General features: G+C 32.7%; 1 protein-coding gene across 1 annotated transcript; it reads left to right on the top strand.

Annotated features, from left to right (window-relative positions):
* The first annotated feature begins 7375 nt into the window (after nucleotides 1-7375).
* On the top strand, nucleotides 7376-10400 carry LOC123897661 (peroxidase 15-like). Its single transcript, XM_045948378.1, has 4 exons — nucleotides 7376-7768; nucleotides 8890-9081; nucleotides 9394-9559; nucleotides 9751-10400. The coding sequence occupies exons 1-4, from the start codon at nucleotides 7547-7549 to the stop codon at nucleotides 10236-10238; spliced, it is 1068 nt and encodes a 355-aa protein (XP_045804334.1). The 5' UTR covers nucleotides 7376-7546; the 3' UTR covers nucleotides 10239-10400.
* Nucleotides 10401-11329: the final 929 nt, after the last annotated feature.

Raw genomic sequence — 11329 nt, 5'->3', positions numbered from 1 at the left:
CAACATCAAACTCAGCATTAATAACATTGTTCATGTGATTAGCAATGTATATTATGTGCCTGGTTTGAAGACCAATCTTCTGAGTATTGGTCAGATACAGCAAAAACAAGTTTCAGTGGTGTTTAAGAATGATGAATGTAAGGTGTATCATGATGATAGAGGCTTATTGTTCACTTCACACATGTCTAAGAATAGAATGTATGTGATCTCTGCACCTGTTATAATGCCTATGTGTCTGCAAACTGCCAAGCAAGAAAGCACCCAGCTATGGCATGATAGATATGGCCACTTGAGTTTTAAAGGGCTCAATACCTTGTCTAAGAAGCAAATGGTGAGAGGTCTACCTGAGCTAGAAGACTCTGATGAGAATTGTAGTGATTGCTTGACTGGTAAGCAACACAGAGATATCATCCCTAAACAAGCCAATTGGAGAGCTAGTGTGAAGCTTGAGCTCATTCACTCTGACATCTGTGGGCCTATATCACCTCAATCCAATGGTGGATGCAGGTATTTTATGACATTCACAGATGACTTTAGTAGAAAGACTTGGTGTTACATGTTAAAAGAGAAATCTGCTGCATTTGAAGTTTTCAAAAGTTTTAAAGCATTGGTAGAAAAAGAAGCTGGTTGTCCTATCTTATGCCTTAGATCTGATAGAGGAGGAGAATACACCTCTAATGAATTCAATGATTTCTGCAGCAATGAAGGGATAAAGAGGCAATTGACTGCTGCATACACACCACAGCAAAATGGTGTGTCTGAAAGAAAGAATAGGACCATTCTGAATATTGTAAGAAGTATGATCAGTGCTAGAAAGGTACCTAAGTCATTTTGGCCTGAAGCAGTCAACTGGGCAACATATCTTATGAACAGGAGCCCTACTTTTAGTGTTAAAGACATGACACCTGAAGAGGCTTGGAGTGGTAGAAAACCATCAGTAAATCACTTTAGAGTGTTTGGTTGTCTAGCTCATGTTCACATACCTGACAGTCAGAGAAAGAAGCTTGACAGCAAAAGCAAGAAATGTGTTTTGCTGGGAGTAAGTGATGTATCCAAGGCCTATAAACTCTATGATCCAATTGACAAGAAAATAATCACTAGCAGAGATGTTGTGTTTGAAGAGTCAAAAGGATGGGAATGGAACAAGCTATCACAGACACAAAGTACATATAATGATGACTGGTCCAATGATGATGCAGAAGATGATTCAGTTCATGAAGATATTCCAATTGAGCCAGTCAATGAAGGTGATGTAAATGCAGCAGGCAACAGTGAAGATGATGACATGATTATAAGTAATAACACCAGTGATAGTGAAGATAATAGTGATGGAGTAACACAGCTTCCTCCTAGAATCAGAAAACCACCAAGGAGTCTTGACATATATGTAACTGAAGAGATGCAGAAGAAGAAAGAGAACTTCATAATCTAGCCATCTATAGCACTGGTAAAGATCCCAACACTTATGCTGAAGCAATGAAACTTGATGTTTGGAGGGCTGCTATGGATGCTGAGATGGATTCAATCAAAAGAAACAACACCTGGGAGCTCACTTTGTTACCAGATGGATGCAATGCCATTGGTGTGAAATGGATCTTTAAAACAAAATTTAATGAAAAGGGTGAGATTGAAAAGTACAAAGCAAGGTTGGTGGCTAAAGGCTACACTCAGAAACAAGGCATTGACTACAATGAGGTGTTTGCACCTGTGGCTAGATGGGATACAATCAGAGCTATACTGGCTCTTGCAGCTAACAACAGATGGAATGTGTTTCAGTTAGATGTGAAGAGTGCTTTTTTGCATGGAGATTTGACTGAGGACATATATGTGGTTCAACCTGAGGGGTATAGTAATGGCAGCAAGAACATGGTGTACAAATTGAAAAAGGCTCTGTATGGATTGAAGCAAGCCCCTAGAGCTTGGTATAGTAAGATTGAAGCTTATTTCAGTTCTGAAAAATTTGTGAAATGTCCCTATGAGCACACTTTGTTTGTTAAATATGGAAAGAAGGATGAGATACTCATTGTTAGTCTCTATGTAGATGACTTAATTTTCACTGGAAATGATGTCAATCTAATAGAAGACTTCAAAAGCTCCATGAAAGGTAGATTTGCTATGACAGATTTGGGCAAGATGAGATATTTCCTTGGAGTTGAAGTAATTCAAAGCAGTGATGGTATTTTTATGCATCAACAGAGATACATTGCTGAGATTTTGGTTAGATTTGGAATGGAGAGCTGCAACAAAGTTACTAATCCAATAGTGCCTGGGTGTAAGCTTGTCAAAGATGCAAATGAAAGAATAGCTGATGGTACTACATATAAGCAAATGGTAGGGTGTTTGATGTATTTGCTGGCTTCAAGACCTGACATTGCTTATTCTGTATGTTTGGTAGCTAGATTCATGGACAGGCCTACTGAGATGCATGTGATTGCTGTAAAAAGGATCATAAGGTATCTAAAAGGAACACTGGGATTAGGAATTTTGTACAGAGCTGGTTCAAGTGAGGATCTGAAGCTCATTGGCTGGAGTGATTCAGACTATGCTGGTGATCTAGATGACAGGAAAAGTACTAGTGGGTTTGTGTTTATGCTTGGTTCATGTGCCATCTCCTGGTCCTCTAAGAAACAACCTATAGTGACTCTTTCCACAACTGAAGCAGAGTTTGTATCAGCAGCATCATGTGCTTGTCAAGGAATATGGCTTAGGAATATTTTGAGTTACTTGAGAGTGAAGCAACCTGAATGCACTATGATCTACTGTGATAATAGTTCTTCCATTAAGCTTTCTAAGAATCCTATTATGCATGGTAGAAGTAAACATATTGATGTCAGGTATCATTTCCTTAGAGATCTCACTAAGGACAATGTTATTGAGCTGGTGCATTGCAGGTCAGAAGAACAATTGGCAGACATCCTCACCAAGCCTTTGAAGTTTGACAGTTTTTGCAAATTGAGGGAGGGACTTGGAATTTGTGATCTGAATGATTTTGTAAAGTAAATTGTATCTGTTGGGGATTCAATTTAAGGGAGGGTATGTTAGGAATAGGCTTATGTGCTTAGGCTTAGTGGTGTGTGGCTTGGCTTGTGCAGCAAGCAGCATGTTGCAGGCGCGCGCGCAAGGCTGGCCTGGCCTGCTGTTGGGCTTGGGTTTGGCTTGGCCAATTTGCTAGTCTAAACAATTGAGTTGTAAATAAGCCTATATAAGGCATTGCCTATGATGAATAAGATGAGAGATTCCACTTTGCAATTAACACTCCAATCCTAAACAAAGGTCAAGATATTTTCCACGAAATATTGTAATTAGACATTTTTAACTAAAGAAATGTTGGTTGTCACGAACAAAAACTTCGTGAACAGTGATATGATTGATCAATTCCACCACAATCCACATGTGTTATGTTTAATTTTCGCCAAAGAGCAAGTTGATTGCTCTATAAAAGAAAAACACAGATTAGTTTGTTGACATATAGCGGGTTTTTTTTTAACTAAATAGACTTGATAAGAGATTTCCTAATGATAACCTTGTTTATGGGTTTTACAACAACAAACTTATCTCTGTGTTCGTAAAAAAAAAAAAAACTTATCTTTGTAATTTTGTTACGAGCTCTTTGTATTAGCTAGTTTCCATGTAATTAAAAATTTGAATTTAAAATAGTTCAATTTGAAACGGACTCGAAGACTTCAAAAAAGGTCTTCCTCTCCTTCTTCAGTTCTTCTCCTCCAAGAGACGGTATCTCTTCTCCGTCATCTTTTGATCGGAGAACATCTATTACGCATGTGTGTCGCAAAACTAATTATTGCGCAAACTTTCTTACCAATAAAGAATGTACTCCCTCCGTCCCAAAAAGAATGACCCATTTTGAATATATGCACTATTCATATATATTGTTTTGACCATATTTTTCTACTAATAAATAAAAATAAATATTAACATATAAGATGTTGTTAGATTCGTCTCGATGAGTATTTTCAAAATATCAATTTTTTATAATTTTTACTATTATACAATTAAAGATATTAGTCGCCAAAGTTATGCATTGACATGCGTGTTTCGGTCAACTGGGTCATTCTTTTTGGGACGGAGGGAGTAATTTTTTAATGATTTAATTAAGTTTAACTTTTTTTCAATTGTTTCTATTGTAATGATGATAATAGAGGTGTTTCTTTAACTTGATTAATTTCTTAATAAATTCCTTCTTTTCATAACAAAATAAAATTTTACAAACTTTTTGGTTACCCCTTTTACAAACATTATTCCTTAAGCCCTCAATCCTAAGTAACACATGAATTATACTTTCACTTACTAGTAGAATATAGTATTAGATATTCATGAATAATCATGATATAGGCAAAATCTACTTTTGTGTTACTAGTATACTAAAATGCTTTTGTACCTAATGTTTAAACTTTAAAGGTGGCAATAATGATTGTACCATAACAGAACGTTGTGGTAATAATGAAAAGATAAGTCTACATAGAAAAATCAAAATGAAGGTGTAGAAAAATGAAAAGGAGAGCTCTTTACAGACCAACAACTTGGTGGACAGAGATTGGAAACCATTACTGCTTCCTTTAATGCACCACTACTTTCCAACCCTATCTCACCACTTGAGGATATCAATTTGCACATAAGCCGGTGCTATTTTTTATTTTATTTTTTAAATCGAGTATATATGTGCGCAATTACAAAGATCAATTTTTCGAATTTTGCTGTTCTTATTTAAAACCAGGATGTGGATTTAGAAGAAACAAATCATAGGTCTAACTAACGAGTGTTCCTAAGAGCATCCACAACGGAGCTACTCATTTTTTAGTACTTAAGTGAGTCATACGTGTACAAATCACTAATTTATAATTTTTTAATAATAGTACTTAATAAGTATTCAATTCCTCCATCCCAAAACCTCTTAAAAAGTTCTAAATTTGTCTCACTAATAACACATCTCTTCAATAACTTTACATCATTATAAATGAGTTCCACAAAAATTATATAGATACTATGTCTTATTGCAGAACCAATACTTATTAGGTATCATTATGTTTTTGCTCTGATGGGAGTACCTATTAGGTATTAATACTTAAAAATATTAGTACTATCATTGGAGATGGTCTAAACACTCTTTAAGAATTTTATTTAAAAATTTTATCTATTTATTTCAGAAATTAAAACACTTTAATTTTCAATACCAGATATATTTTGTACCGGTGAAGGGCACAAGGCACAAACTGACCGTTGAAAAACAAAAAATTCGAATACTTATTTAAAAATCCTAATACCAATTAATTTTTTTTTGTTATTAAAATATCTTTTAAAAAATATTTTAAACGGTTTATCAGAAACAAGTGGGGGTGCAACATTTATATGTATTGTGGGGACAAACAATTGTCACTATTTCTATCAACATATATTCTCTTTTCTAAAAGAATTTGAATTTTATACTCTTTTTTTTTTCTATATTATTAAAATATACAATTTTCTCTTTTGAGAAGTAAATATGTAGAGTAATAATTTATTATTTATTTTTTTTTCATTTTAGATATTCTAAACTTTAAATCTTCTCCCTTAAATAATTAAATAAGGTAATAAATTTTATTTTATATTTATCAAGTAGCTTAATGATTAAAGATTCACCACTTGAGTTCGAACTTTAGTCCCTACTAATTTTACCTGATCGGAATCGACGTAGCCTATGAATGTCCTCCGCATCACAGTTGTGGTGAAGGGAGGGTTGTACCTGAAGACACTCCAACACTCAATTTAGTTTATGCGTGAAATGAATATTTTAGAGATAGAATGTAAAGTAACCTATTTTTGCATGAGAAAATTTATATTCCAACGAATTGCCAAGACCATTAATGTGAAGACAAATACAATGTCCTCGCCATTAACGGCTGTCGGAATAACGATTGAGAAGTCATGATTGACAATAAATGTCAATTATTCTGATGTCGACCCCGTCACGGAAGGCTGACTTCCTTGACCATTGGAGAAAGAGACGCGTTCTTGGGCCTCTAGTGGGTTGGACTGAGTTCGACTGTCAGATGGTTGCAATCCTTGTAAGTTGGATCTCAAGGTTCAGTCCAAAACATCTACCAACAGAGTTATGCTCACAAAAATAAAATATATTTTATTATAAAGTAAATTTTAACTCATTCCAACACAAAAAATATTGTAAAAATCATAAATAACTATTTTTTATTATAACAATTAACTTTAATCCACCCTTTAATAATTTTAAAATTTTTGTCAATTTGTTCAAGTTTTTTATTTTAACTTTTAATCAAATAAAAAATAATTTTTTGACATGTATTTACTTTCATAGACTAAATTCAAAACAAATCCGTGCTACCCGCGTGACGCAGTCCAGAAAAAAATGCGGAACCATTAGTTTTGGTTAAGATACAGTGGATTTCATTGAGTGACAATGAGTTACATCGATCGTGCGATTGTCTTGGTCCCCACACATCATGAGAGTAGCACACTAATTATATATATTTTACAAATTTAAATTTAGGACGAGAAGAGAAGATAATGCAATCTTAGCAGCGACGGATTCAGAAATCAATCACACGGAGGGTTGAATTTCTTTTTAATAATAAATAATTGAGGTAAATATATTTTTTGTCCTTATAAAATAACGAGTTTTGATGTTTAGTCCTATTAAATTTTAACTGAAAATATCCTCTAAAATCTTGTAGTTTGATAAGAATAATCCCTATTTTCAAATATTTTTACAAAAAATTGATACTTTTAGTCCTCAAAATAATTGCTATAAAATATAAATATGAACTAAAAGTAAATTTTTTGAAGGATAAAATTTAAAAACTCTTAATTTTATAAAGACAAAAAATATATTTAACTCAAAATTATAAGATAAAATCACAATAATTTATTTAGAAGCACCTAAAATAAGAGTGAGTAAATTAAAAGGTGTCATTAGCAACTCATATACATTAAAAATTATATATATTAAACATATATGCATGGGGGAGGGGGGGTTGGAGCCCCTGCTTGCCCCCCTTGGGTCCGTCCCTGAATCTTAGAGAGTATTTAGAATTCTCCGATAATAATATTAACAGAATAAAATTTAGATTTTTTCTGAAGTGGATAAAATAGAGGATAGAGATTTCATAATGATAAATCGGGTGGACCCAACGTTAAATTGATCTTAGTCCAATCTAAAACTTGTACAAAATAAAACTCAAATTCAAAATTTGTATCGTAGACCTATCTATTTATCAGTAAATTAAGTCTATATTTTAGAAAATTACGGTGAATCATGGTATAGTATAATAATATTAGAGATAGGTTAAATCTTTGAAATTGAAAGTATAGCACAATATGCTAGTGGTACTATTTGGACCTTTGTTTTATTCGGTCAATATTTGCACCTCAATGTGTAGTAATAAACTAATAATAATGTTCTCACTGCAACCACACGCCTTTACTAGGAGCCATTCATGACTCATACCCATTTTATGTGTCTATAAATAAAAGCTTATAATATAATCAATATGCACATTCTCACTCTCTCATAACAACAATGAACTCTCTTCATGTTATAGCAATAGCTTTGTGCTATGTTGTGGTTGTGTTTGGAGTGTTACCTTTTTCCTCAAATGCACAACTTAGTCCCTCCTTTTACAGCAAAACTTGTCCTAATGTTAGTTCCATTGTTCGTGAAGTCGTAAGAAATGTTTCTAAGACAGATCCAAGAATGCTTGCTAGTCTTATTAGACTTCACTTCCATGATTGCTTTGTTCAAGTATGTACACTTTCTTCTTAATTCATATTCATTTGATTCACTCATTCACCACCATGTTTTGTGTTTTTGGTTAGTGAATTGGATATATATGCTATAAATTTTACGCGGATAAGTTGTAGAAGATAAAAATTAGAAGAAATATAAAGATAAAAATAAACATACGCGATTAGATTAGAGACCGAGGCAAAGTATTAATTTGAGGGAGTTTAACTGAAGTTTCAATTTTAAAATTAATGTAAATATAATCTTATATATTTGGCATTTTGAACCTCTTGAATTAATTTTTTTGCACAACTAGCCCAAAAGATTTAAGAACTCAAGTTTGAACCTCTAGACTAGAGTCATACTCTACCATTATATATGATGTATATGTATTTTGATGTTCAAATAATACGACTAATGAAACTATTATTAGATTAGATCTAGGTAAAATGACTGGTCTTCGATATGATTTTATTTTCTTAAGGGTTTAGACTTTCATGACATGGTGAGTCATGCTTTAAATTTTTATGTTGAGGTGTTCACGGTTAGTGTCCTAGTGCTTTTGTTTTTGGTCAAGATTTTATTGATTGAAATTTATGTAGATATGTTGATCTTTTGTGGAGCCTACATAATTTAGTGACATCTAATTAAATTTTAATCAATAAAGAATGTATTTTTCAGAGTGTGTTAAAAATTGTGTGGAAGCACTCTAATTATATTAGTTGAAGGCAACATGTAGAAACAAAAGGATCAAAATTTGTTACTATTTTAGGAAAGCAATTTCCCACCTCAAACATCAGTCATTCAAAACTCTGTTTTTTTGGACATTGTTTAAAATTTAAAACTATGTTATCTAATGTGCTTTGTAATTTTTTTTATACATACCGTAATTAATAATTAATTGTTAATGTTATTATTTTTTATCTTCACCGAAACTTGAACTTGAAACCTTTAATTCTTTTCATCCTTAGCTCAAAGTTCAAACCAATTGAACTTGTTTTCTAATTCTAATACATGAAACAATTAAGTAATCAAAATATTGCAAACTGAGTTTTGTTTATTACTTGTAAAGTAGATAATTTTGATTAGGCTTTTTTTATAAAAATATTGTCTAATTATTTGATCCATTACTATAACAGGGTTGTGATGCCTCAGTTTTGCTGAACAAAACTGATACCATTGTGACAGAACAAGATGCTTTCCCAAATATCAACTCTTTAAGAGGTTTGGATGTTGTGAACCAAATCAAAACAGCAGTGGAAAAAGCTTGTCCTAACACAGTTTCTTGTGCTGATATTCTTGCACTTGCTGCTGAATTATCATCTACTCTGGTATGTATACCCTATCTTATATTATACTCCCTCATGTTTTATATATAATCAAAAAATTCTTTTTCAGACTCATATATATACCATGTCTTATATTCAATGAATCTGAAAAAGAAATCTTTGCTTATATATATATATATATATATATATATATATATATATATATATATATATATATATATATATATATATATATATATATATATATATATATGAGACCAAAAGAAGTATAGTATTTTCATTTATCCATAAAAGAAGTATAGTATCTTTGCTTTTCAATGAATTCTGTTGTTGTTCTATGATGAAATAATACAGGCTCAAGGTCCTGATTGGAAAGTTCCTTTAGGACGAAGGGATAGTTTAACCGCCAACCAATCACTTGCTAATCAAAACCTTCCGGCTCCTTTCAACTCATTGGATCAACTTAAAGCTGCATTTGCCGTTCAAGGCCTCAACACTACTGATCTAGTTGCTCTCTCGGGTATGTAACATTTGGTTTTTAATAAAATATATATGAAATTGCCCTGACAGTCTTTTAAGTTATTTTAACGAAACTTAAATTGATCCATTAAGTTTTTGATTAAAAAAAATTCTATGTGGCTATTATAGTGATGATGTGAATGTTGAAACAATAGTATATGATTATTGATCTATATATGTTTCGATTTTTAGGCGCCCATACAATTGGAAGATCTCATTGTTCTTTATTTGTTAGCCGATTATACAACTTCAGTAATACTGGAAATCCTGATCCAACTCTTAACACAACTTACTTACAACAATTGCGCAATATATGTCCCAACGGTGGACCTGGCACTCCCCTCGCTAATTTTGATCCTACAACTCCTGATAAATTTGACAAAAACTATTACTCCAATCTTCAACTTAAAAAGGGATTGCTTCAAAGTGATCAAGAGTTGTTCTCAACATCGGGTGCTGATACCATTAGCATTGTCAACAAATTTAGTGCTGACCAAAAAGCTTTCTATGAGAGCTTTGCGGCTGCAATGATTAAAATGGGAAATATTGGTGTGTTAACTGGGAACAAAGGAGAGATTAGAAAACAATGTAATTTTATTAACTCAAAATCTGTTGAATTAGGTCTAGCTAATGTGGCTGAAACAGATTCATCAGAAGAGGGTATGGTTAGCTCAATATAAATGTAGTGATTAGAGGCAACTAATAAATAAGCCATAACTAAACACATTCATATGGTATGTGTTAGATAGTTATTAGGTGCTTTGTGAACAAAAATCTATTTGTATTTGGAGTCTTTCTCTTTGAGTTGTATTTCATAACTAATTTAACCTTTTTCTTTCTTATTTTCAGACTTGTTTTACATTGATACGATTTACATCACTAATTATTTATGGATAAAATAAATAAATAAATTTGGATGCAAAATAAAAATGACTTCATCCTTATAAAATAATACACAGTAAAGAGATGTCAATTTGCATATGTTAATGAAATTTTCCGTGAGAACTATCTATTTGTAGCTCCGAAATTGGAGATTTTCCCCCCACAGAAACAGAAATGATGGGAAAAGTTGCTCCGAAGACATTTTGGGCCGGGGATCGAGGAAGTAGTTTTCGCCACCGCGGATTTCCCGACCCAACCGTATTATTTAAGTTATATATAATTATACAACTTTACATTTTTTCTAATTACTTTTTATAAAAAAATAGTTAGTATGTTAAAAAACAAAGAGTCTATCAGTAGGGTGATCATCTTATTTTCTTGTTTCACTACACAACTAACCTTAGAAAAGTGCACCAAGTACATATACAATTTACACACTATCTACTCCTCTTATTTTTTCTGTTATTGATGGAAAAAATGTTTTTATTTTTTTAAAAGTTACTGATGTCATGCTTTTGATCGAAAAGTAAAGTTTTTATTTTTTTATTTTTGATGTTCATGGACCTCCGTGGGTACCATGGAGATCTGTGGGGATGGCGATGGAGAAAAAAATTCTCCCATAAAAAAGATCGAGGACAGGAACAAATTTGAAGGTGGAGCGAGAAGCGGAGAAGCATCCTTCGCACATTCCCTTCCCTGCCCCATTGACATAAAAATTATGGATTTTTATCCAAAACTGGTTAAGGAGATTTACTTTTGACGTTGTTTCGAATATTTTGTCTCTTCCAATCTTGAGATCCAACTTGCATTTATTTTACTATAAAATTTCTCGTTCACTTTGAGCCAGTGTTTTAAAAACCGGACCGGCCATCGAACCGGCGAGGCACTA

This window comes from Trifolium pratense, linkage group LG7, assembly GCF_020283565.1.
Source record: "Trifolium pratense cultivar HEN17-A07 linkage group LG7, ARS_RC_1.1, whole genome shotgun sequence".
Lineage (NCBI taxonomy): Eukaryota > Viridiplantae > Streptophyta > Magnoliopsida > Fabales > Fabaceae > Trifolium > Trifolium pratense.
The sequence above is the reverse complement of the archived record's forward strand: the minus strand, read 5'-3'. Positions and strand labels throughout refer to the sequence as shown.

Bases quoted from the DNA above. Each gene is read 5' to 3' on its own strand.
- LOC123897661 (XM_045948378.1), top strand. From the start codon at position 7,547: ATGAACTCTCTTCATGTTATAGCAATAGCTTTGTGCTATGTTGTGGTT. The intron at 7,769-8,889 runs GTATGTACACTT...TTACTATAACAG, and splicing joins TCCATGATTGCTTTGTTCAA to GGTTGTGATGCCTCAGTTTT. The intron at 9,082-9,393 runs GTATGTATACCC...GAAATAATACAG, and splicing joins CTGAATTATCATCTACTCTG to GCTCAAGGTCCTGATTGGAA.